The sequence below is a fragment of the Pleuronectes platessa genome, chromosome 4 (genome assembly GCF_947347685.1).
Source record: "Pleuronectes platessa chromosome 4, fPlePla1.1, whole genome shotgun sequence".
Classification (NCBI taxonomy): Eukaryota; Metazoa; Chordata; class Actinopteri; order Pleuronectiformes; family Pleuronectidae; genus Pleuronectes; species Pleuronectes platessa.
In genome coordinates this window covers 16,065,952-16,088,209 of record NC_070629.1, presented here as the reverse complement: position 1 = coordinate 16,088,209, position 22,258 = coordinate 16,065,952, and the positions used below count along the sequence as shown (strand labels likewise).

Below are 22,258 nucleotides of genomic sequence, written 5' to 3'. Positions count from 1 at the left end.
TATAACACATGTTTGCAAGTATCTGATCAAAAAAGCGAATAGGTTTTCATCATGTCCACATTAAACTACAGTAAACATATCATAGAGAAGTCTGTATTAAAACCTAGAAGCTTTTATCAAGTCCCAATTTGGAACAGACATGGAAATATGAGACACTAAAAGGATCCATAGACATTTTCTATGTGCCTATATGATGGATGCTCCTTGCGCACTGGCCGGTCTGGACACTGGTCTCTCTCCCTCTCTCTCTCCCTCTCTCTCTCTCTCTCTCTCTGTCCACTTTATGAATGGCTGGGTGTGGCCCTGGTGACTCGCTGTCGTCACCGCGCTCGTTGATAGGCGGCTGTGCGTGCGTGCCGTGGCGGCTGAAGGCTGGGTCTGTCTGGAGCGAAACATAACTCTTCTGCCAGCGCCTGGGAGAGGAGACAACCGCAGGGAGGGAGAGGTGAGGAGACAGAGACAGAGACAGAGACAGAGGGAGAGAGACATAGAGAGAGAAAGGGAGGAGAGAGAGACGGCACATTCCCCAGCGAGGACTAAACTTCAGGAGACAGAATTAGGTGAGATTGGATGGAAATGCGGATGCGGTAGAACAAAAGGCAACCAGACTTATATTAAATCATGTGTTCTCATCCTCATCATTGTTGTTGTCATCATGGGGAGTAGAGAAAACAAATAAAACAGACACGATGAGAGATGAGATTACTAGAGATGAGAATAAAAAACCCTCATCCAGAGGTGCTGTGTTAAAACAACAACAACAGACAAGAGATAAGAAAGTCAAGGCAAGGTTCCCGCTCCCTCCTTCTCTCCTTCCTCTGTTGTAGGTGTGACAGAAACAACAAAGGGACGTGCATGGAGAAAAAAAAAAAAAAAAACTCGCATCAGGACCACATCAGCCCCAGACATCAGCCCCGCGCATGCAGACCTCATCCCGCCGCATAGTAGCGGCAGTGGGCGCCTGTAAACAAGAGCATGTCTGCAGGTCTTGCAACATGCAGCAGTCTTCATGTAATTACATTCCTGCTGGCGTCTCCGGGCTCCAGCAGTCAGTGGGAGCGCGTCTCTCCTCTTCTCTCACTCCTCTGTCACTTCTGGACAGATCCTCCCCGAACACGCGCATTTCGATCTTTATTTAAGGACGCTCGGGTCCAGGGGCTGAGAGTGTCGAGGCATCGTGAGTTTGTTGTCGTCCAGAGGGGATAGCTGCTCTGGAGTGATCGCATGTGTTTGTGCCTTGTTGCAGTTGCATGGGGAGAAGCGAGAGACGAGCGCAGCCCAGAATAAACTGAAGTGGGAGCGAGAGAGAGAGAGAGAGAGAGGAGCGGTGGTGGAGAGGTGTGAGCTGGGAAAAAGTGGACGTCGAGGTGGAAAGAGAGTCGGACTGATTCCTGAGGTGCACGTCTGGTGAAAGGTAGGAACCGCGGTCATTACGCACACTGTTAACCTGTGATGATGTGGATAAACCGGAGAGTGTGGGGTTGCATAACGGTTCAGTAACTTTGGCTGGTTCAGTTGGGGAGTTCTCGACAATGTTGAGGCTGAACTTGGAACAGTTTTGTAACTTCTGCTCCGGACAGATTTTGTACAGCTCTCTGGGAACAAATATCAACCCGGACATCACATTGCACGGTCTCTTGCCGGGAGATTGTATTTGCAAAAGTTTGCATGAAGCGTAAAAAGTATCAATTTAATGCGGGTGTGTCACTTTAACTCAAACCAACCAAATCTGCAGCACTTTGACAAAAGTCATGTGGCTTCTCCCCTAGAGGAGCAGTTATATTTTTAGTAAATCACCTTTTATGTGCCTGCTTGTCTTTGCTTCCTCTTTCGTTTCCATTGAGTTATCAATACAGCTATTACTGAGAAAATGAATGCACTTTTAAGATAACATAAGAAAAAAGGAGATAAAATAAAAACAAGCACAAAAACAAAGACAGAAAATGTAAGTATTGAGACATTAGAGTTAAAAACTTGTATACACACATAGGCTAAAGATATCGAAAAAATTCCACACAATGCTAAAATACAGAATATAATAACAATGTTAGAAAAATGGCAACAGAAAAAAAAACCATCAATATTCTGTACAGATGCAGTTAATAGTTCAGGTTTTTGCAAAAAAAAGCAATAGCAAAATATTGGAATTTTGACAATGTCAATATCATCTCATCTACCTGAGTGTATTTCTGTGTGGAAATAATTCAAAAGACGCTACTTCAGATTACTTTCTTCTCTTTTGTCTGCACTACACTACTTCAATCGGGTTGTCTTTGGTGTCGCATTCATCTAAAAACTTCAGTCTTGAACTTTGCAAAAAAGTTCCCCTTGCAGAAGCAGGTAGCTCCACCACCTGCTGCGTAGATCAGTGAGTCCTGCTCGAAGAGAGAGTGGAGTCACATAGTGTCGACGCAGCCAAACAGTGTGGCCGCTGCTGCAGTCACTGTATATGAGCTTGAGCCCACAAAGCCAGGACAGAAAGTCGGTGTCTGTGACTACAGTCAAAACACCATGTGGTTATCAGCCACATCAGCAACGCCTTCAATTTCCAGACTTTTTTGTTCCCATTCCTTTATTTTTCCAACTCTGTGAGGGCGTATTTGTGTGTCTCTGTGTGTGTGTGTGTGAAGGGGGGGGGGGGGGGGGGGGGTAGTGGTTTGGACAGTTGACATCAGTTTCTCCGCTCGTTCCCATTCCTCTATGATATTCTATCAGCTGTGGAATTTGAACCGTTTTTGCTTTTTAGGGTGAGGTCCTATCTCTCTGTCTGCCCCTGCTCGGAGGAGTGGGTTGTCTCCAGGGGTACGTAGCTGAGAGTGTGTGTGTGTGTGTGTGTGTGTGTGTGTGTGTGTGTGCGTATGTGTGTGGGTAACTGGGGCTTTCCAGTACTGTTGCGCACAAAACATTCCTGGCTGCTGGATGGTTGACTACTGGGCCAAGTCCACACAGCTGGGAGTCATATAAGAAGCTGTGTCTTTGTGTGAGTTGAGCAATATCACACACAAAGAAACACAAAAAGACACACACACACACATAACAGTCTGCTCCCAGGCCACACCTCCCATCAAACTGGATCCAGAATGACCAGGGGCTGTGCGACTGTATTGTTTGTTTGTTTACAAATGCACACACAGTATATGAATATATTCAAGAATAGAGAGTTTTAATTATCAAAGCGATCCTTTCAAGGAACACTCAAATACACACATCCTTGGACGCCAACACAGGCATTCATGCACAAAAAGAGGAAAAAAGAAAACCAACAGAGAATCACAGTCGTTGAACAACAGTGTCTTCTTCTCTTACCAGCACCACATGATGTTTGTCCTCTTAAGTAAGTATTGGAGAGAGGGAAAAGGGGAGAGAGTGAGACAGAAAGAAAGAGAGAGAGAGAGAAGGAGAGAAGCAAGTGACTGTGCTGGTGATGGCAAGCAGACAGTTTGCTTCTCTCTTGCTGGCTGCCTCTTTGGTTGTTTTTTTTACACAGGCCGTCAGAAGCAAAGAATGTGTATTCAAGAGCAGAACGCAGAGCGAGGCATCGGCGAGGGGGAGAGTTAAGGAAGATCGGCCTTAACTCTGGTTTGAAAGTGAACAAGACAGAAACTCAGTGGAGAGCAGAAAGGAGGGAGGGAAAAGGAGCACAGATCCTGAGGAAGAGGGACACAAAGGGGATTTTGGCTAAAAGGGAAAATTAGAGCAGAGCAGGCCAAGGGAGTGAGAGAGAAGTTGATAGAGAGAGAGAGAGAGAAAGAACGAGAGATTGAAAAAGAGAGCAAGGGGGTCAGTCGCTGGATTGCATATGACTGTAAACATGACAAATCAGAGAAAAACAAGTTGTTTAAATCCTTTTATCTCGAATCTTTCTTTAGTTTCTCTTTTAAGTTTGAGCTGAACTAATGGTAAAGAAAGCCCTCAAGAAAAAAGTCCTTCAGGAAATGTCTAACATGCAATAGATGCAAAAATGAAAAAACCCTAAAAGAAAACAAATATCTCAGGATGAAAAAGAAGTGTTATACACGTGGAAGACACTGACAAAGATAGTCAACTTAGAAAGACAATGACCTACGAGTGCTGTCAACAATGGCTAACGGCTGTGTCGATGTGTTGTAAACCAAAACACTTGAATACCGTAATAATAATAATGTAAAATCAAACACTCATAATATCCGGCATGTCTGTGGCACATGTTAATGAGTGCAGGAAGTACAACACCCCTTATCTAGACCACCCGATGGGATGACATGAGTCGTTTGTGTGTGTTTGTGTGCTCAAGGAGATAGAACAAGTAAATGAGACGGTATGTGTGTCTGCGTGTGTACACATGTGTTTCTGTGTGTACTTGTACCATATCTATACTTTTGGGATGATTATTTTAAGCATAGCCCCTAGAGAGTGAAGACATTTTGACCGGTCCTCACTTTTTGAATGGACCTTTAAGGGGTTAAGACTTGATTTTAGGGTTAGAATTAGGTTAGGGTAAGGGGCTAGGGAATGCATTATGCCAACGAGTGTCCTCACTAAGATAGAAGTACAAGAATGTGTGATTGTGTTTGTGCGTGTGGTGGGCGAGGCTTTGATAGGAAGGTGATGTGTTGCCCGTGAGGACAGAACATGTCAGGGTCGGACCAAGAGGGTGAGAGGAGATAAAGGAGCCAGTTAATTTGAGGAAGGGATTCCTCGTCGAGCTGCGGCCGCTCAGACTGCTCCGGGTTCAGGAGTCACACACGATGGTTGTGTCCAGAGTTCCAGGTTCCTGATAGGGAGGTGTGTTACACAACCACAATGCCAGATAGAATAAAGGGACAGAGTTCTCGGTCAAAGGTTGTACGCAAGAATCGTTTTGCTTTTTGGATTACAGTTATTCAACGAAATCACAGTGGCTTCCAAAAAGTTGATTGGAAATGTTGAGAATGTGCAGTTTGTATTTTGCCTTGAATGTTATTTCTCCCCTCGCACAGATGGGCTGCTTGGTTGTAGCCCTTCTCTATTTGTGGTATTGTTTGTGTCAGTTTGTATGTCTGTTAAATATCTCTTCTATATCTATACTGCAACAGATATATCTGTATCTTTGCATCTGCATGATTATGCATTTTTGTATTTGTGCCTGCAAATTGATCCCAGGGTGTTTCTTTCTTTAGCATCTGCTCCTCTCGTTTGTGTCGGAAAGCCGATCCCTTACGGGTGAAATGGCTCCAAAGTCATATGACTGAGGAAATGTCAACGTTCAAGTGAACGCGCCGCAATCACAGATTGCATTTCACGCCATAGGGGGTCATGGAGGGGTTTTACAGTGGAAGTTACTGGTATCTCGGTGTGTATTCTTGGGTACTAACATGGTTGGATGGGTGTGGTTGTCTCCTTGCATCCCCTACAGGAGTCAGGAGGCCGACCCACGCAGCAGCCAAGCACTTCCCATGTACGTATGGGTCCAAGCAGCCCCATATGTCTGGCTTGTATGCTGTTCACATGCAGTTATAATCTCCAGCGTCTCTCATTGTGCCTGCAAGCCTCGGTTGTCTGTCTCTCCATCTTCCTGTTTGTTCTCACGTCTCGCCTGCCAGCCTGTCTTTCCACCTGGCTTCCTGTAATAGCAATAACTCACATCCCAACACACACAAACACACACACACACACATCCGCTACAACTCACTGGCTTTGGCTTTCATTTAGTGAGAATTAAGAAACTCCAATTAGCACCTACAGCAAAAGAAAAAAAGATCTGAGAGGATTCCCCGTTTGTTTCCTGTCCCAGACATTTGCCCTGATGATTTTAGCACAGCCAGTAGTTGATTGCTGGTGTTAATGAGACGCTGGTTGATTTGTGACCTTTCGTTGAAAGCATCAAACGTCCCCGAATGCCCCCATGGCCTCCCTCTAACGCTGCTCCTCTTCCTCACACCTAGACTGCATCACATTTAAGATAAAATCTTCCAAAAGTCATTAGCAGACACACAGAGATTCAGGAGTGATGACTCACAGAGACCTATGTTTTGCTTTTTATAGACAAACACATTGACAGATGCATACACTCCCTGCCTGTCTGTAAGTGTGTGTGTGTGTGTATGTGTATGTGTGTGTGTGTGTGTGTGTGTGTGTGTGTGTGTGTGTGTGTGTGTGTGTCTCTCTCTTCTAATAACAGCTGGAGGCTTTTAACTAATCTGTAGTGAGAGAAACGCCCAAGGGTGCCATTCTTGCTAATCAGGGTCAGACCAGTTTCAGTGTTGCCCCAGCCACTCATGAAACCACGGGATTTTAATCTGTGATTTTGGTTTGCGCTCATTGAGTTGCACGTGTCCAGAGGTCAAACTGTGTCTCACATTTATTTTTCATACGTACACATTGTTGTGTGTGTGTGTTTGTGTGTGTGTGTATGTATTTCAAATGCCCAGATACCATCTGATAGAGGGCTGCATCATTTTTGCAGATTCAGGAAGCTGATGCAACTCCCTCTCTCTCTCTCTCTCTCTCTCTCTCTCTCTCTCTCTCTCTCTCTCTCTCTCTCTCTCTCTCTCACACACACACACACACACACAAACACACACACAAACAGAGCACACTGGGATGCACATGCTCACACCAGACTGGATGAATCAGAAACGATTACTGAGGGTTGCGAGTTGCAAATGAGAACTCTGTCATCATCCCAGTCAGTGTTTGCCTGACTCCAGTGTCTGTGGTTTGCCCCCATATGGAAATCTGAAATGAACTCACCACATGTTATGTGGTATGGTTGGTCATTTTCAGCTCAGATCTATTTTTAGGCTTGGCACACTTCATATCACTTAAAAGTCAGGTTGGTTCTCCACTTTCTTTGCACATCTGCCAAACCAACAGCATAAATGGTGATGAGGTAATAGATTTGATCTAGATAAAGATTAGGATAATTCATCACTTATTAAACCCAATTTGGTCATTTAAGAGGTGGAACGATGTTTAAATGTTATACAGTCTGCCAATGAAATTGTTTCTCTCTCCTCCCTCTCTGCCCAGAATAGGCTACATCACTCCAATTTCAAAATAAGTATTAAATCAATATTGTCAGTATGGTTCCTATTTAATATCACGTGCCACCTTGTCCTGATGCATTTCTAAACAGAGGTTGTGCCACGCAGAAATATGGATTCCTGAGTCCATTACAGCTGTTATGGTTTTCTGTTAAATTGCCTTATCTTCCCCTCTGACGCACTGATCGGTAACACAGCGGTGCCGCACTGTAAATCTAAACTAAACTCTCAGAAGCTGTATCAGATTGCAGAGGGCGATTTGAGATACAAATGGCTGGAGTATCTCAGTGTATTGTCATCTTAGTTCTCTGGCTTGAATGTTCACAAGAGGTCATAGGATCAGCTGGAATTATCCGGACTTCACCAACCCAAGGAGCGGCCACTCCTCTCGCCCTCACCCCTCGCCCTGATTCAAATGATTACAGCCGGTGTGGCTGTGCTGCAGCTTGGCTTTGGCCGAATGACATGTGGTCACAGTGTGCAGTGACTATTGCACGCCGGTTGTATCACCAGACCACCGCTAAGCAGCGCGGAAATAACCGGACACCAGTATAGATTTTTCCATCACACTATTTGCGGAGGCCTACTGTTTATAGTGTATCATCTATGTGAGAGAGTGTGCGTGTGTGTGTGTTTGTGTTTGTGTGTGTGTCTGTGTGTGTGTGTGTCAGTGTGTGTGTGTGTGTCTGCTTGCATGTGCTGTCTTGTTTAGCGACATTCCCACAATTGGAGATACATGTTCGACCCCATCCTGACAGATTTATCCCATATACAGGGAACAGGATTCCACTGCTGTCAGGTGGACTTTGTGTTTCTGCATGTGGTGCTTGTCAGGTCGGCCCATCGTGGTCTTTGGTCTTTACTCTGTCTGTGTGAACTTGTATGGTTTCATACAAGTTTGTTTTTGTTTGTCTAAGTGCAAAACAATATGAGGAACTCTATTCTAACAGAGCCGCACAAGAGGATAAACAACATGCAGACTATTTGAAGTCAACACAACAAAAGGACCTTCCTGTTATGCCTCCGCTTTCTGTAAAGTTGTTTATTTGTTTGTCTGTGATATTGTTGTTTCCCACTCCCGCTCTTTTCCTCCCTTCTGTTCCTGCTCCTCTCTATTTCTGTTTCTGTGAGCAACAGCATGATTTAAAAAGGGCCAGATGGATACAGGATTAGTCTGATACAAATATAGATATTTTGGACTCAAAGTGAAGTTGAAAACAACATATCTGATTTTCGAGTTTTTATTAATACACATACACATTTGTCAAGGATCAAGGAGATTGAAGTAAGGTATCTTATTATGAAATAATCAGTATTGAATATGATATTAACATACCACAGTTTCATTTCTATATCTGAAAACGTATAGAGAAATACCAACATACTGTATATGAGGCTGTAGAATTCAAAGCAAACTAAACAGGGAAATTATATTTTTGCGTAACGGAATTGTCGCTGTCTATATTTCTTGTGGATCACTGGAGACTGTTTTCCCATCAAGCCTCCAGATCAAACCATGTTAATTGATCACTCTGGTCCTAGGTAGATAAAGGGAACCGCTGCTCTGCACTTTACATAGAGCGGTGGGTTGATGTACTGACTGTGTGCAGTGTGATCTCAGCTATGCTTCTTTGTGCCAGACTGAAGTCCAGAAGTGTTTGGCTTGGCCTCACTCTCTGTTTGATCAGGCTGTTCCTGGAATACTGACCGACCTGTGAGACCGAGTGCATCTTTCTCCTCTCGGCTTCAGCCCTTTCCCTTCGTGCCTGCCATTGTTCAGACATTTGAAGAATTCAATTTCCTCCGGTTAATATGCATTTTTGTAATTCCTAAACAAAGTGATGTGTCCCTTTCCTGCATGTATGAGACAATAGATTTAACATTTTCCCACATGGACACTAAGGAGGAATGAGGACTCCATTTGCCCTCACTCACCTTTTCCTTGTTTGTTGTCGGATCTCAACCCCAGTCCAAAGTTTACTCTGAAACATCCTCACCAGACTGTGAGAGTGGCTGCCAACCTGCGCCCGGTTCACAGAGGTCGTCGACATTCCTGACATCACCACAGGTAGAAGCAAAACATGTCAGTGTGCAGTGATAGATGGCACAGATTATTGAAAAGACCTTCAGGCCCGCTATAAATTACAGTTCTTTGTTGCTATTAGGCCATTGATCTGCCATCGATGGCCCTGTCAATAATACTCCTTAGTAGTGTACCTTATAGTATAGTGCTGCACAGCATCTTAGCCATAATGATAAACCATTTGCTCTGAAACAGAATCAGCTTTCTGCTGGGTCTGTTGTGAATGAAAGAGAGAAAATATTCCTCAAGTTCCGAGTATTAGATGGTATCAAAGCAAACAGTTTATAACTAGTTTTGTTTTTGGGATATTTGGTAAATTCTCTTATTTATTCAAACGTGTGGCATAAATTACTTTGTGTGACTGTTATGACAGCTATAGTGAACTTGTTCTTCTTCTTGTTCTTGTTCTTGTTCTTGTTCTTGTTCTTGTTCTTCTTTTTTCTTCTTCTTCTTCGTCTTCTTTTTTTCTTCTTCTTCTTCTTCTTACTGGAGCATTAAATCACTTTCGCACTGACAGAGAACCCATTGGACGAGTATCGATGGTGTAAGTGTTTTCTTTTTAATCCATTCAGAGGTGGCACAGTGAAAAGGCTCAATGGATTATACTGGTTAGATTTTTCAAAGCATGGTGCAAAGTCAGATGCAGATTTGGGTTGGATAATTGGCTGTTGTGAATTTGAGCGTGAATGGTTGTTTGTCTCTGTATGTTCACCATGCAACACGGTGGCAACGCTCGGTATACCCCGCCTCTCACCTAGTGTGATTGGATGGAATTGGCTCTAGCTCTCCCCACGACCTTTAAAAGGATAAGTGGTGTAGATGATAGATGGGTGGATTTTAGGATGCCCATAAGACTACATCAAGGTTTTTGAGGTTGTGTTTATTTGCTTTGGTTCTTGTCTTTACTGCTCCTGCAGTCCGTGTCCTTTTAGGCCAAGACCTGCTGAGGTTGCTTCCTTTGCTAAACCTAAATCCTTCACGGACTAAGAACAAAGTCTAGGTCCTCAGTATCAGAGATTTTAGACTCTTGTTTCTCTTCAGATCTTAAAAATCGTTCACCACTGCAACAGTCCAAGACATCAGGCATCAGATCCAGAGTTCGCATCACTTTAAGATTTTTTAGCAGCGGCTGAAGAGAGCCTTAATAAGATTAGCCCTGGCACTTGACAGCCACAGCTTAAGAGGCCCCTCTGCTGACCTACCCAGCAGAGTGTGTGCAGATGTGTTTTATCGTATGCATGTGTGTGTGATTTTAAGATTGAGTTCTTTAAGTGTTCATGTATGTCTCCATGTGTCTGTACATGAACATGGGCAGAGCGAGACATGCCTGTGCAACCTGAATCCCCTAGACCAGTGGTTCCCAAACTGTGTGCCGCGGCACACTGGTGTGCCGTGAGGCAAGTCCAAGTGTGCCGTGGGATTTTGTGACAACCATAGCCTACTGCAATATAGTATACAACTATACAAAAATAATTATTTTAATTTACTATATACTACTTTGAATGCACTCATTCCATAATACAGAGGCAAACTCTTTATCTAAAAACTATTTAAAAAATCCTCACAGAGGTACGATGGTTGTCTCGGGGGAAAGTCTTATCCCGTTTTTACGAGCTCCGGGAAGAACTTTTGGAATTTTCACGTGAACACGCTGTCCCTCATAAGGACAGGCTCGCGGATGAGAGCTGGTGCGCCAGGCTGGCTTACCTTGCAGACATATTTGGGCATCTCAACGAGTTAAACGCCAAGCTTCAGGGCAGGAATGAAAACATTTTATCATCCACAGACAAGATTCGGGGCTTTATGGGCAAACTGACCCTGTGGCGCGAGGCTTTGGAACAGGGCTCCATGAACATGTTCCCGCTGGCATCAGCTGCGCCACAGGCAGCCAGTGAGCGCGCTATATATGCCGAACACCTTCAGACCTTAAAAGAGAGGTTTGAGCGCTATTTTCCACGTGTGGCGGACATCGAGGACAATGACTGGATCCGAGACCCATTCAACCAGGAGTCCGAGTCCTCAACCGAGAAGCTCACTATGAAGGAGAGAGAGGAGAGCGCAGAGCTCCGTGCGGACCGCACGCTGAAACTGAAATTTAGTGAGCTCACACTCGATCAGTTTTGGTTGGTTTGTGCATCAGAATATCCAACCATCTCCCACCACGCTATCGACCAACTTCTTCATTTCCCCACCACCTACCTGTGTGAGTTGGCGTTCTCCACTCTTGTTCACATGAAGAACAAGACCAGGTCACGGCTCTCTGTTGAGCAGGACTTGCGAGTGGCCCTCTCCTCCGTGCCACCAAGTATTAAAAAAATCTGTGCGCCCCGACAGGCACATGTGTCCCACTGATTTGTTAGTAGGCAGAATATTTACAAAAAAAGCCTGATTCTAAATGTTACAGTTATAATTTGTGGGTCAGATTCAGGACCATGCAGCTTTCTCATGGACAGTTCTCTGCTGAATTTATGTTTCCTTTGCCTCACCTGTCTGGTTGAAATGGGTGTGTTTGATTAAGCCCAATTTGATAAAGTTTAAATATTTTTGTGAAGTATTTTGTTAATAAATATTTCATGAGTAGAATAGTTGTCTTGGTCACATCTTATTTGGCATTAGTAAATAATTATAAACTTAACAGATAAACAGATGATATTAGTGATAACACGTGTTATAAGGCTATTTTGCACAATAGGTGTGCCTTGAAATTTTTATTTGTCCTTTGGTGTGCCTTGGGCACAAAAAGTTTGGGAACCACTGCCCTAGACTCAGAATGCACATATAACTTCCAGGGTTCCAGATTGCCTCTGCTATACACAGTTTGTCTTTATCACAGAGGCCATCTGCCACTCAGGAATCCACTCATTCATCACTTCCACCTTTTCTAGCCCCAGGCACTTCCCTGTCTGGGTTTTGTAAAACTGGTTTAAAATTACAGGCAAGGATTCGAGCAAAACAAAAAAACAATTTGTCAAACAGACTGCAAATCGAATAACTGGAATGTCTCACGTCAGTTGTGACCTACTTGGCACTTTGAAATGGTTAATCTACATGCACGAGATCCATGTGAAGTACTATCCCAACAGATGAGCTGGTGCTATAGTGACAGTGAAGAATATGCTGCAGCGTTTGTGTTCTTACCAGGCTCCGCTTTGCAAAAGCCAGGCACCTCAGTGTTGAACATTTAAGTTGGCATTAATATCCATAATCCCAGGTCTGTTAATTCTCAGGGAGAAAACAGGGAGTTAACCACACACCCTCCCGTTCCCCTCTTCCTTCCCTCCATCCTTCCCTGTTGTTTATCTATTTCCACCTATATCCAGCCTTTAGCTCCGGGGCCTCGAGCCACTTTACATTCCCAACATCTTCCACCATCATGGTCTGTCATCACCCAAGCAGCACAGACTTGACCTGATCACACATCGGTATTATAGTCAGTGAACACTTATCTACAGAAGGGGAGTCCGAATTACAATCTTATGTCCTCCCACATGCTGTGGCAATGAGGGAGTAACAGCTACTGACAGGTATGTCAGCAGATACCAGACAACGTTTATTAGCTCATTAATCTCAATATCTGATTCAGCTTTCACAGATTCTATGAGAGCAATTTAGGAATAGGATCATGTATGAGACGAATGATGTTTTAAGATTATAAAATAAATTAGATATATATGAAGAATCATGACAGATACAATAATATGCATATTTTTCTCAATTAAACCTAATGGAACAGATTTGATTGGGGTAACAGGAATTGGACATTTGCTAAACAGAGGCATCAAATATTTGAATTATTAAATTAAAAAGTAACTGAGCACTGTGGTTAGCTCTCACAGAGAGAAGGTTCCTGGTTCAGGTGGGGTCTTTCTGTGTGGAGCTCGCATGCTCCATCCATGACTTAGTGGGATTTCTCCAGGTGCTCCAGCTTCCTCCAACAGACTAAAGCCTTGCAGGTGGGAGCTAAGTTAATTGAAGACTCTAAATTGTCCATAAGTGTGAATGTGAGTAACCTGTGCAGCATATGAAATGAAATGTTTATTTTTGAAACTGTAGAATATAAGTTTTGACGTAAAAAAAGTTTTCAAAACAGAATCAATATTACAAGGAATATAAACCATAAGATCTCCAAAACACAAAAGCATTTCAGAAACGTTGCATTAAACCCCTTCTGAGTACTACACTACAACATTATAGTATTTTTATTTTTCTGTTTTGAGCAATGGACTGATATGTCTTCATTAGGATATAATGAGGCAATAAAAGCTGGTCACACTCACAGAGTTTTGACTGTAGATAAGACGGTTCTGCCATGAGTAAACAACATCGTCAGTGTCTCCTCCTGCTGGACTCAGTCTGCCTCTCGCTCTACTTTCTCCCAGGCCTTATCTGGTGTTGAATGTTTTTCACGTAAACTCACACTCGGCTGATATGCCCGTCACCCGGTGCCAAACAGGTCCGCTGTTACAAAACACATACTGTTTCATGCCAGGGTGCCAGTTCTGGCAACGGCTCTCTGTCACTTGTCCATGTCAAAAAGTGTGAAAGAGAAAAAGAGAGGGGGGAGGGAATGAATATTTATTTACAAATCTATTCAATACATGTGCAATTGTTTGATTTTCATATTTTTAATGCAACAGGTCAGTTAAGGAATGTCAGTTTCCACCGAGCTCATATCACTTAACCCTTCATTCTCAGTATTGACCTTTGACCTCTAAATTTCGCTCTGAGTGAAACAAACTGAAATTCCTGTGAGTAGTGTCGTTTTCTTCTTGATACCCTGGATAATTAAGACCTGTGTCAAAGTCATCCTGACAAACAAACAGGCTAAAGATATCTTACCTTAAATCTACATATATATATGTGCGATATATAATGCTGGTTGTGTGTGTGTGTGTCAGGTCTGAAGGTAGAATTTAATCTCTGATACTGTTATCAGTTCCATGGTGCTGCAGGACTATTTGGAAGACCCACTGCAGCTCTGACCTACTTGTGTGAGCTTGCAGGGTTGTATGTAGACTGTTTTTCATTGAGTGTGTGTTGCATATCGGTGCATGTGTGTGTGTGTGTGTGTCTGTGTGTGTGGGGGGTGTGTGTGTGTGTGTCTGTGTGCCTGTGTGTGTGTTTGTGTGTGTGTGTGTGTGTGTGTGTGTTTGTGTGTGTGTGTCTGTGTCTGTGTGTGAGGCGTACTCTCTGTGGACGTGGGGAGTGTGAGAAGCTGGCTGTTTTTACAGCTTTAGAACAGTTCCAGTACAGTGTAGGGGCAGGGGGTGTGTGTGGGCCTGCTGGACGTTCGGGTGAGCCGCGGGGTGAGAACAGGGTCAGCGGGCAGGAGAGGATGAGATGAAGGGGGGAAGAGTTTCATTCCAAAATGCTCCAGAGCCATAAAACTGATACTCGATATCCATTGCTTCATATCGAATATAAACTCATGATGTCATTTGAAATCAATCCGTGTGAGGCCACATTCACTTGCAACATAATGTAAACAAGTAGAGTCTCACCAGCACTTGTTTTGTAAGAACAGGTCACATATTTACTTAATGGATTATTGATTGCAAAATTAATCCTTTGCTGAATGTGTGATGAAAAAAATGAGATGAAGATTTTTTGCATCCGAGGAAAAATCTTCTACATATTCTGAGATGTGTTCTTACCTGTGTTATAATGCTGATTATACAGCAGAATGTTACAGAACCCATTGTGCATTTTGATAAATGTCCCAATAATAATGGTATTTATCAAAAATGCCGATAAATGCGTCACTCCATCCACAAGAGACGAAAGGTTATTCCAGGATTCAAAGCTCTCAATTAAATGTTAATGTTTTTCAGAAAGGAAATGGTGCCAGCAAGTGACAAGACTTCCGCTGCTTGAGTAGCACATTTCAACTTAATCAAACAGCTAATGGTCCACATGCTGATAGACAAGAGGAGCATTGAAACTTTCTTGTCATGTCCAACTTCAGCTCTGTTGCTAGGTAACAGGAATAAGGATGGGACAATCTGGTGAAGCTGCTCACGGAAAGACTCTCTAGACCAGTGTGTCTCATTTCGGTTCAACCTTTGCGGTCTACAAAAGAGGCAAACGTCATGGGCGGTGTAGACCATGCGTCCTCTGAAGGATGCAGCGCCCTTCAGTCGGGACGCAGCTTGAGCCCTTTCTATTGTTGCGCTCCATGGGAGGGGGATATGTGACATTTTGGTCAGTCAGGTTTTTCGTACGTTTGCTTTTCTGTCATTGTGTTTTGAAGATTGCTTGTTACTTGAAGGTTATTGTATCATATGCTAACCAACTTCGGATGTTTCATTTGTGTGGGGGCTCCACATATGTACAAACTGAGTGGAGCATTTGTTTCTTCAGAATAATCCGATATCTCCTCCAAAGACATTCATGGTTTCCAGCAACCAAATCACAATGCAGAGATCACCGGACTCCAACGGTTACACCTGCAGCTAAATCAAACCAAGAAATAAATATTTGAGCCGGACTGGATTGAAATTGTGATTATGAGATTTGGACGGCACTGAATACACAGCAGAATTCGTCCACCCAGCTGGAGGCTCCTTGTTGAAGCAGTCGTGCCAAAGAACGCTCTCAGCTCATTCTCCCACCTTTAGTGTAAAAGCTATGGGAGTAAACTTCCCACACAGTTAATAAAAGGAGCGATAAAGCTTGTAAAGAAAAACCCCAATGTCTTTTTTTTAATCTACTGTAGCTGAAAAGGCCAGACATTTCATTGGTCCCTGAGCTTCTTGAGAGTTCTCTCACAAGTGCACCCCTCCAACAAAAACGCTTGAACCTCTCCACCTCTCTGAGCCCCTTCAGTGCCAGTGCTGTTGAACCCCTGTTTTCTCCAGCACCATTCCAACCCCATCTTTCACGCCGTTTAAGTCTGGCCATGCCAGCCGGGTCAGGGGGGGCAGTGTTTTCTCATGGACAACACGAGACAGACAGATGTGAAATCACCACTAGTTGCACAGTAAACTCCTGTTAATTTATTTAGCGGTGTTGGTGTTTGCTTGTGAATATTGTTTTCATCTTGGGTCTACTGGGACAAGGGTAGAGATATTAGTGTGTTTGCTGCAACATGAACCTGCATCATTTAACTCTCATCACATAATCTGACTGATCCAGTGATCTGCACTAGGATCTACCGCAAACAGTCTCGCTCTTGGTGCAGTGACATGATGTAGCAGTGAGAGTTGGCACCTCCTTTGTTCCAGAGAGATCAGTACCAGGTTCTACCAGTAGATGTCTGTCTTCAGTCTTCCACGGTCCCGAGAGAAAGTTGGTAGACCAGACTTGGTAGACCCACATGAACAAATGCAGCCAAGTTTACCTGAGTGAAACACTCAGATGTAATCTAATACAAATTCCCCTTTTATCTTAGATTGCAGACATGACTGTAATGAAAGGCAGGTTCACCTCATTCACACGTCTGGCTCTTCAGGTCTTCACTTTCACATCAAATTTCCAACGCAATTTACATTTAAGTTAAAAATAGCTTTGCTGGCCGAATAGCGTGGTATATTCTTTTTTATCTTTTGGCCTCTTGGCAGAACATGGTTGCACGTTTCTTCTCTTCTGCAGCTTAACATTCCAGAGATGAATTCCCAGAGACTGAGATCTTTGACAAATCTAACAGAAAAAAAAGTGGCTGGGTTATTTTCGATAGAAATTCATGATGTGTCTTTCTTCTCTTTCGCTTGGCTTGTGTGTTGCCTTTTGTAGCAACACACAAGTGTTGCTATGTGGTGGCCAGTTGCTATGCCTGAGCACCCAGAATAACCATAGAAGAAAAATACTCTCCATTGCCCATGAATAAAAACTTAAGTGTTGCATTATTCATGAGGATATTTTAGCTTTGATAGGGAATGGATTGTCTTAAATCAGACTTAAAATAATAATTTTGCACATTTTATTTACTACTTTTATTCAGTTTTGATAAATGTTTTTTTATTATTTTTGAGGTTGTATCACACTCCTCGTGTTTTGGGACAGACAGACGGTACAGTGGTGTTGTCTATACAACAACACAAGGCAGCATGCTTTGCGGGATGTGTGGAGTTAACAGGACGGCAGGGGCATAGGGACGGGGGCGGGGCTACTATCGTCTCGGCTGGACTTGATTTGCTGTTGCGTCCTAAGGTCTGATGAGACCTTAAATGCTCCTCTTCGTCTGCACATTGCGATCTATGTGATGACACCTGTCTGCGATGTTAAACAGCTTTAAGTGTCTGATGATTGCGATTTAGATATATTATTTGATGGCTGATATTAAGAGTAGAGGCCCAAAGTAAAAGATATAAGAAAAAAATGTATGCATGAGTGGTTTTTAAATGTATTTTTAACACACAGAAATCGGCTTATAATTGGATTTTAAGCACCATTAATATCTTTAATGTTCCCAAGTCCTAAATATGTCACAGCCATGCAGATGGAGGGATATATTACAGTGGAAATATAGGCTAAAGGCTTTGTAAGAGTAATGTTTCCTGACAGCACCTGAATGCGGCACAGAGGGAGTTGGGTGACTCGTGTCGTGACGTTACAGCCGTGTGGGCGTGGCCCTGGTGAAATCAGCTGGGAGAAACAACAACACAAAAGGAGTCGGCTCATTGCAGAAACCAGATCTGGGGCTCCAGTTATGTTCTGGTTTCACTGGGAGAAGACGCTGGTTCCACTTCGCCGCGGCTTCACGTCAGGTCTGCAACAGCCAGGGGAGACGAGCTGAGACCCGAGGAGCACGATTTAGAAAACAGAAGGAGGAGACAGCGAGTGGCGGGAGCAGAGGAGGAGGATGTGACAGGGGCAGAGGTCCTGTGTGCGACGGTTGTGTATGTTTGTAGCCGGCAAAGAACTGCACACACACACATACAAATACACACACGCGCGCAAACACGCACACGCACACGCAGCGTCCACCACCTCCCCATCAACCTGCATCATCTCCATTCTCCGTGCGTCTTTTGTCCGGCTGGAGTGGCCGGCTGCAGCGCCCAGCAGAGTGGCATGTGGGTCAACTCCGGAACCGTCGGAAGGTAGGACACAGCCTCCTGCAGGAGTCACATGCTCCCACTCAGCCGTGCACAGAAGCCACTGTTTCTCCAGCACACAGCCTTCCCCTCCACAGATCCTGACATCATCATCACATCACGGTGACCTTACTGTTCCTAATGGCTTTTTAATCTGCTCTCATGCGCGTAATAGTCCCCCGGAGGCTCTCATTCACGTGCCACGTGTATTAGATAGTTGTTTTCTACAGTGGGAGAGCGCTGCTGCTGCTTGTCAAACCCACACGTGCCGCACAGACACACAGATGTTTGTTTGGATTAATTGTTGCAGCGCAGCGGATGGATGGGCTTGGCACATTACGCAAGACTTTATAAGCGCACCGTTTGGGATGTGGGATGATGTTCCACCTTTATTTCACTACAGCGATACGTGACATACTTCAGATCTCGCCCTGGTGCTGAATGGGTCCTGCCTTTTATTGACAATCACAGTCAATAGAGTCGCTGGATGGTTGAATCGGTTTCTCCTAAAAAAAAAAAAATCTGTGAATGGGCCAGGTGGTTATGAATGACTGCAGGGAGGGAGCGTGCGCGCGAGGTGCCTTTCATTGATGAGCGTAGCACCAGAGCATTAAGTGGACCGGCACGCGCATCAGCACTGTGGCAATAGATAACGTGCACGATCTCATACCACACACACACACACATGCACTCCCCTCTCTCTTTCGCCTACAAACACAGACACACAACAGCTGCTCATCGTTGGCTATGACGTCATGAGGATTGTGTCTATGTGTGTAGCTGCATGGTTGTGTGCAGAAGCTTTCACCTGCAAACGAGTAATGACAGAAGACAGACTGGAGAGATTTTCATATAGATTCGACTATATTTTAATTTTTAGCCCTCTGCAATTAGTCATACCTGCAAGATGTAGTTGTGTAAACAATTGGCTCTCCTCTTCTTCCATATTGTGCAATCTTTGTGCTTTGTGCCAGTACATTTTTCTCCTGAAACAATATCTATTAATGGCAATAATGTGTTTGTGACTCATTCTTTTTGTGGAAATACCAACAGTTCTAAATTGTATTGATTATTTGAACAAGCATTTCGTTTTTCGACATCCTCGTCTAAATGCCTCTTTGACCAGTAGGGCTATAGCTTTTGGTTTTGAGACCCCCACCACTGTTAATGAATCAGTGCTGCCATTACATACACCTTCAGTTGGATCCAGAACAGAGGTGCTCATTGTCCCGGTTATAGGAGCCTTGCCCAACACTCTGACTGTGTCAACAGCTTTGAGATAACACGGTGCGGCACTGACCCACATGGAGCATTGGGCGGCTGGCTTGATAGTTCTGACCCCTGTACCAGGCTGTAGAGGGAGGTGCATGAGGGGAACAGAGCTCGCAGTTATGTTTGTGTCTTCTTGAGCCTTATTTTACAATATGGGCCGTAGAGATTGGGTGAGGAAAAATGAACCTTTAGATTTACAAAGGTGATATGTGGCCTGGAATAGCATCCTCCCGACTAAATCAAACCACCTCTAAATCCTTTGGCCCAGTTCTGACCTGGTAGCCTCCATCCTGAGTGATCCAATCACAAGTGTTCAGCGCTAAGAAAAGGTCTGAACTCACCCGGATGTGCCCTGTAGGCCTCCTGACATCTGACTACTCAGACCTCACTATTCACAACTGTCTTTAATAAAGTTCCGATAGGAAACACCAAAAAACTAAACTTAAAATTTGACTTAATTTCTTAGATTTAAATCAAATCAGTATTAAATGGTGCAATGGTATTTTAAAAGATCTATGCTAACATGAAGCTGTGTGAACTCAGTATGTAAACTCTCGTGTTTTGTATATGAGGGTAAAGATTTAACTAGAATTATTTTCTTAATGAGTTATGATGTTCACTGTCAAAACAGAGTGTAATCACAAAAGTGGTGTAATGGTCAATGACAACAAGCAAAGGGATTAAAAGAATAGTCTGAATACGAAAATAGTAACAATGTATAAGAAATGGAAGATGAGGGATGGGGGAAATACTTTAAAGCAAAAATATTCTGTGCTGGAGGGGATAGTGACAAGTATAAGGGAGTGAAGTGAGAGAATTGAGTTGAGACTGCATGAGAGAAATAGCAGGTGGAAAATATGGACACAGGAGGCGGAGGAGGAAGATGGGGAGGGATAAAGGAAATGAGGGCATCAATATGAGCTGTGAGTCTGTGTTAACAAAGCATTACTGCAGCGGAGGAGAAGAGAAGAGGAGCGTTGTCTCAAGCCGGCTGACACACCGCTCACCAGGACCCCCTCCCCCCCATTTGTTTGCGATAGATGTGTTCATATCACCGTCTGCCATGGGCCGGGCATTAACACCAGTGCCATCTGCAGTGGGTGAGGCAAGTACGTGCAGGCGTGCATGTGTGTGTCTGCATGTCAGTGTCGGTGTGTGCTGCTGTCAGGCGCCCAGGGAGCCAAGCAGAGGCTACAGACCAGGTTATGTAACAAGTCTGTGCCAGCTGCGCCTGTGGCAGTCAATGTTTCAAAACCACACTTTGGACAAAAAAATTGCTGCACACACGATCGCACACGCACACCCACAGTTCTCTTCCAACAATTACACACGGACACTTTGGCCTCATGCAGCCAGGCCTGCGATAGTGTAAACCCTGTAGCCAATGCGTGAGTGTGCAAGTGTCGGGCCATGCGACATGGTCCACGTGGGTGGTTATTGGGGTCATTTTTATTTATCTTTGCCGGGCGGGGTGGAGGGGGCTGAGAGGCAGGCGGCTTCATCGTGACATTAGGTTGAACTCTAGCGCCAATGAAGAGGGGCAAAAAAATAAAAAGAGGTGGATGAGGGCTATGGAGGGTTTTTGGGAAGCTGCCAGTGGATCGCTGAAGGTTTTACATAACAGAGAGGGGGAGACAGCAGGGGGGAGGAAACTGGGTGTGGGAGGGATGTCTGGTGAATTCTGCACCTTGATTGTTATTGAGAAAAGTGTAAGGTCAGAGATGGATGGATGGATGACAGGGCGGGCGGAGGCTGCATGATATTGACTGCAGGAGAAACAGTGGGTGAAGACAAAGAAGAGCAGTCGTGGAGAAAGGGTCCCGTGAAGGATGGGATAACCAGGATTTGGAGAATGAATGGGGGGGTAAAACGAGGGAGTTTGGCAACGGGTCAAAAGGTGTGGTTGAGCGGGCACCGTCAGGAACAAATCTGACAGACGGAGAGACAAATGAAAGGATTTGAAAAGGTAGCAAAGAGCCTGTGTAAAAAAAAACAGTGGTAAAGATGCCAGGATCTGTGCAGTGAGGGGAAAAAAAAGCTTGAAGCCATCTCCTGATGAAACTCCCCCCCGGCCTTGAAGCAAAGCCACAGCGAGACTCACGCACAGTTCAAATTATGCATGAGTTTCTTTGTCTGGCTGCTCCTCCTGCAACGGACACGCACGGGCGCGCGCACACGCTGACTCAGCCCATGACTTTCCAGGGTAAAGCAGAAGGTCGCTGTTTGTGTGTTTAGTGGGCGTTTGAGTTTCTGTCACAGTGTTCATATCACCGTCGTCCTCTCTGCACACTTCAATGTGTCACTAGAGGCAGGAATACGTGCACATTTCCACTGATACATTCCAATGCTTCTTTGTCCTTGCAGCCTCCTCTGCTGCTTTGTTGGGAAGATGACACTGACCAGCAGATGAAGTCTAGACGTCTGAGTACAGTTCACTGTAGGTCGTTGTCTAAAAATGAAACCTGAGCTGTGCAGCTTCTCTTTCCGCTCGTCTGAGCCACTCTGCTCGGCTCTCACGGTCCCCGGCCTCTGTTCATCCCCCTCAGTCTTGCAATTAAAAAATAATCACCCGAGTTTGTGAAAGCTTGTGAAGTTTAAATATAATCCCAAGAGCAGGTGCATATCTGTGAAGTGCAGTGGTGTGCGAGCACTTAATTGTGTTACGTGTGTTGACCGACGCATGAACAGAATCTGCACTTGGAGCCCAGTGCGGTGCGTGAGATGGAGGATGATATCTGGGGGGCTGGTTATTCTTGATCCCCCTGAGAAACTGTCCGCGCCACCACCGCCGCCAAGGCCAACTCATGATTACATCACTGCTTGCATCACCCCATGCCTCAAAGCCCGGCCCTAAGCTTATTACC

The 22,258-nt window shown here is 44.4% G+C and overlaps 1 protein-coding gene across 4 annotated transcripts in view; it reads left to right on the top strand.

The window, feature by feature from the left end:
* Nucleotides 1-337: 337 nt before the first annotated feature.
* Nucleotides 338-22,258, top strand: part of rhobtb4 (Rho related BTB domain containing 4) — a 38,663-nt gene continuing 16,742 nt past the window's right edge. Inside the window, exons 1-2 of one of the 4 annotated variants that reach the window (XM_053420075.1) lie at nt 338-445; nt 1,247-1,414. Coding sequence is in view for 1 of the 4 variants with exons in the window: in XM_053420073.1 (XP_053276048.1) it covers nt 18,100-18,128 (29 nt within the window). In the remaining 3 variants the exon portion in view is untranslated. Of the gene's footprint in view, nt 561-1,246; nt 1,415-17,671; nt 17,925-17,967; nt 18,129-22,258 lie in introns of those variants that run through there. The other 3 variants (XM_053420074.1, XM_053420076.1, XM_053420073.1) reach the window with 3 other exon arrangements.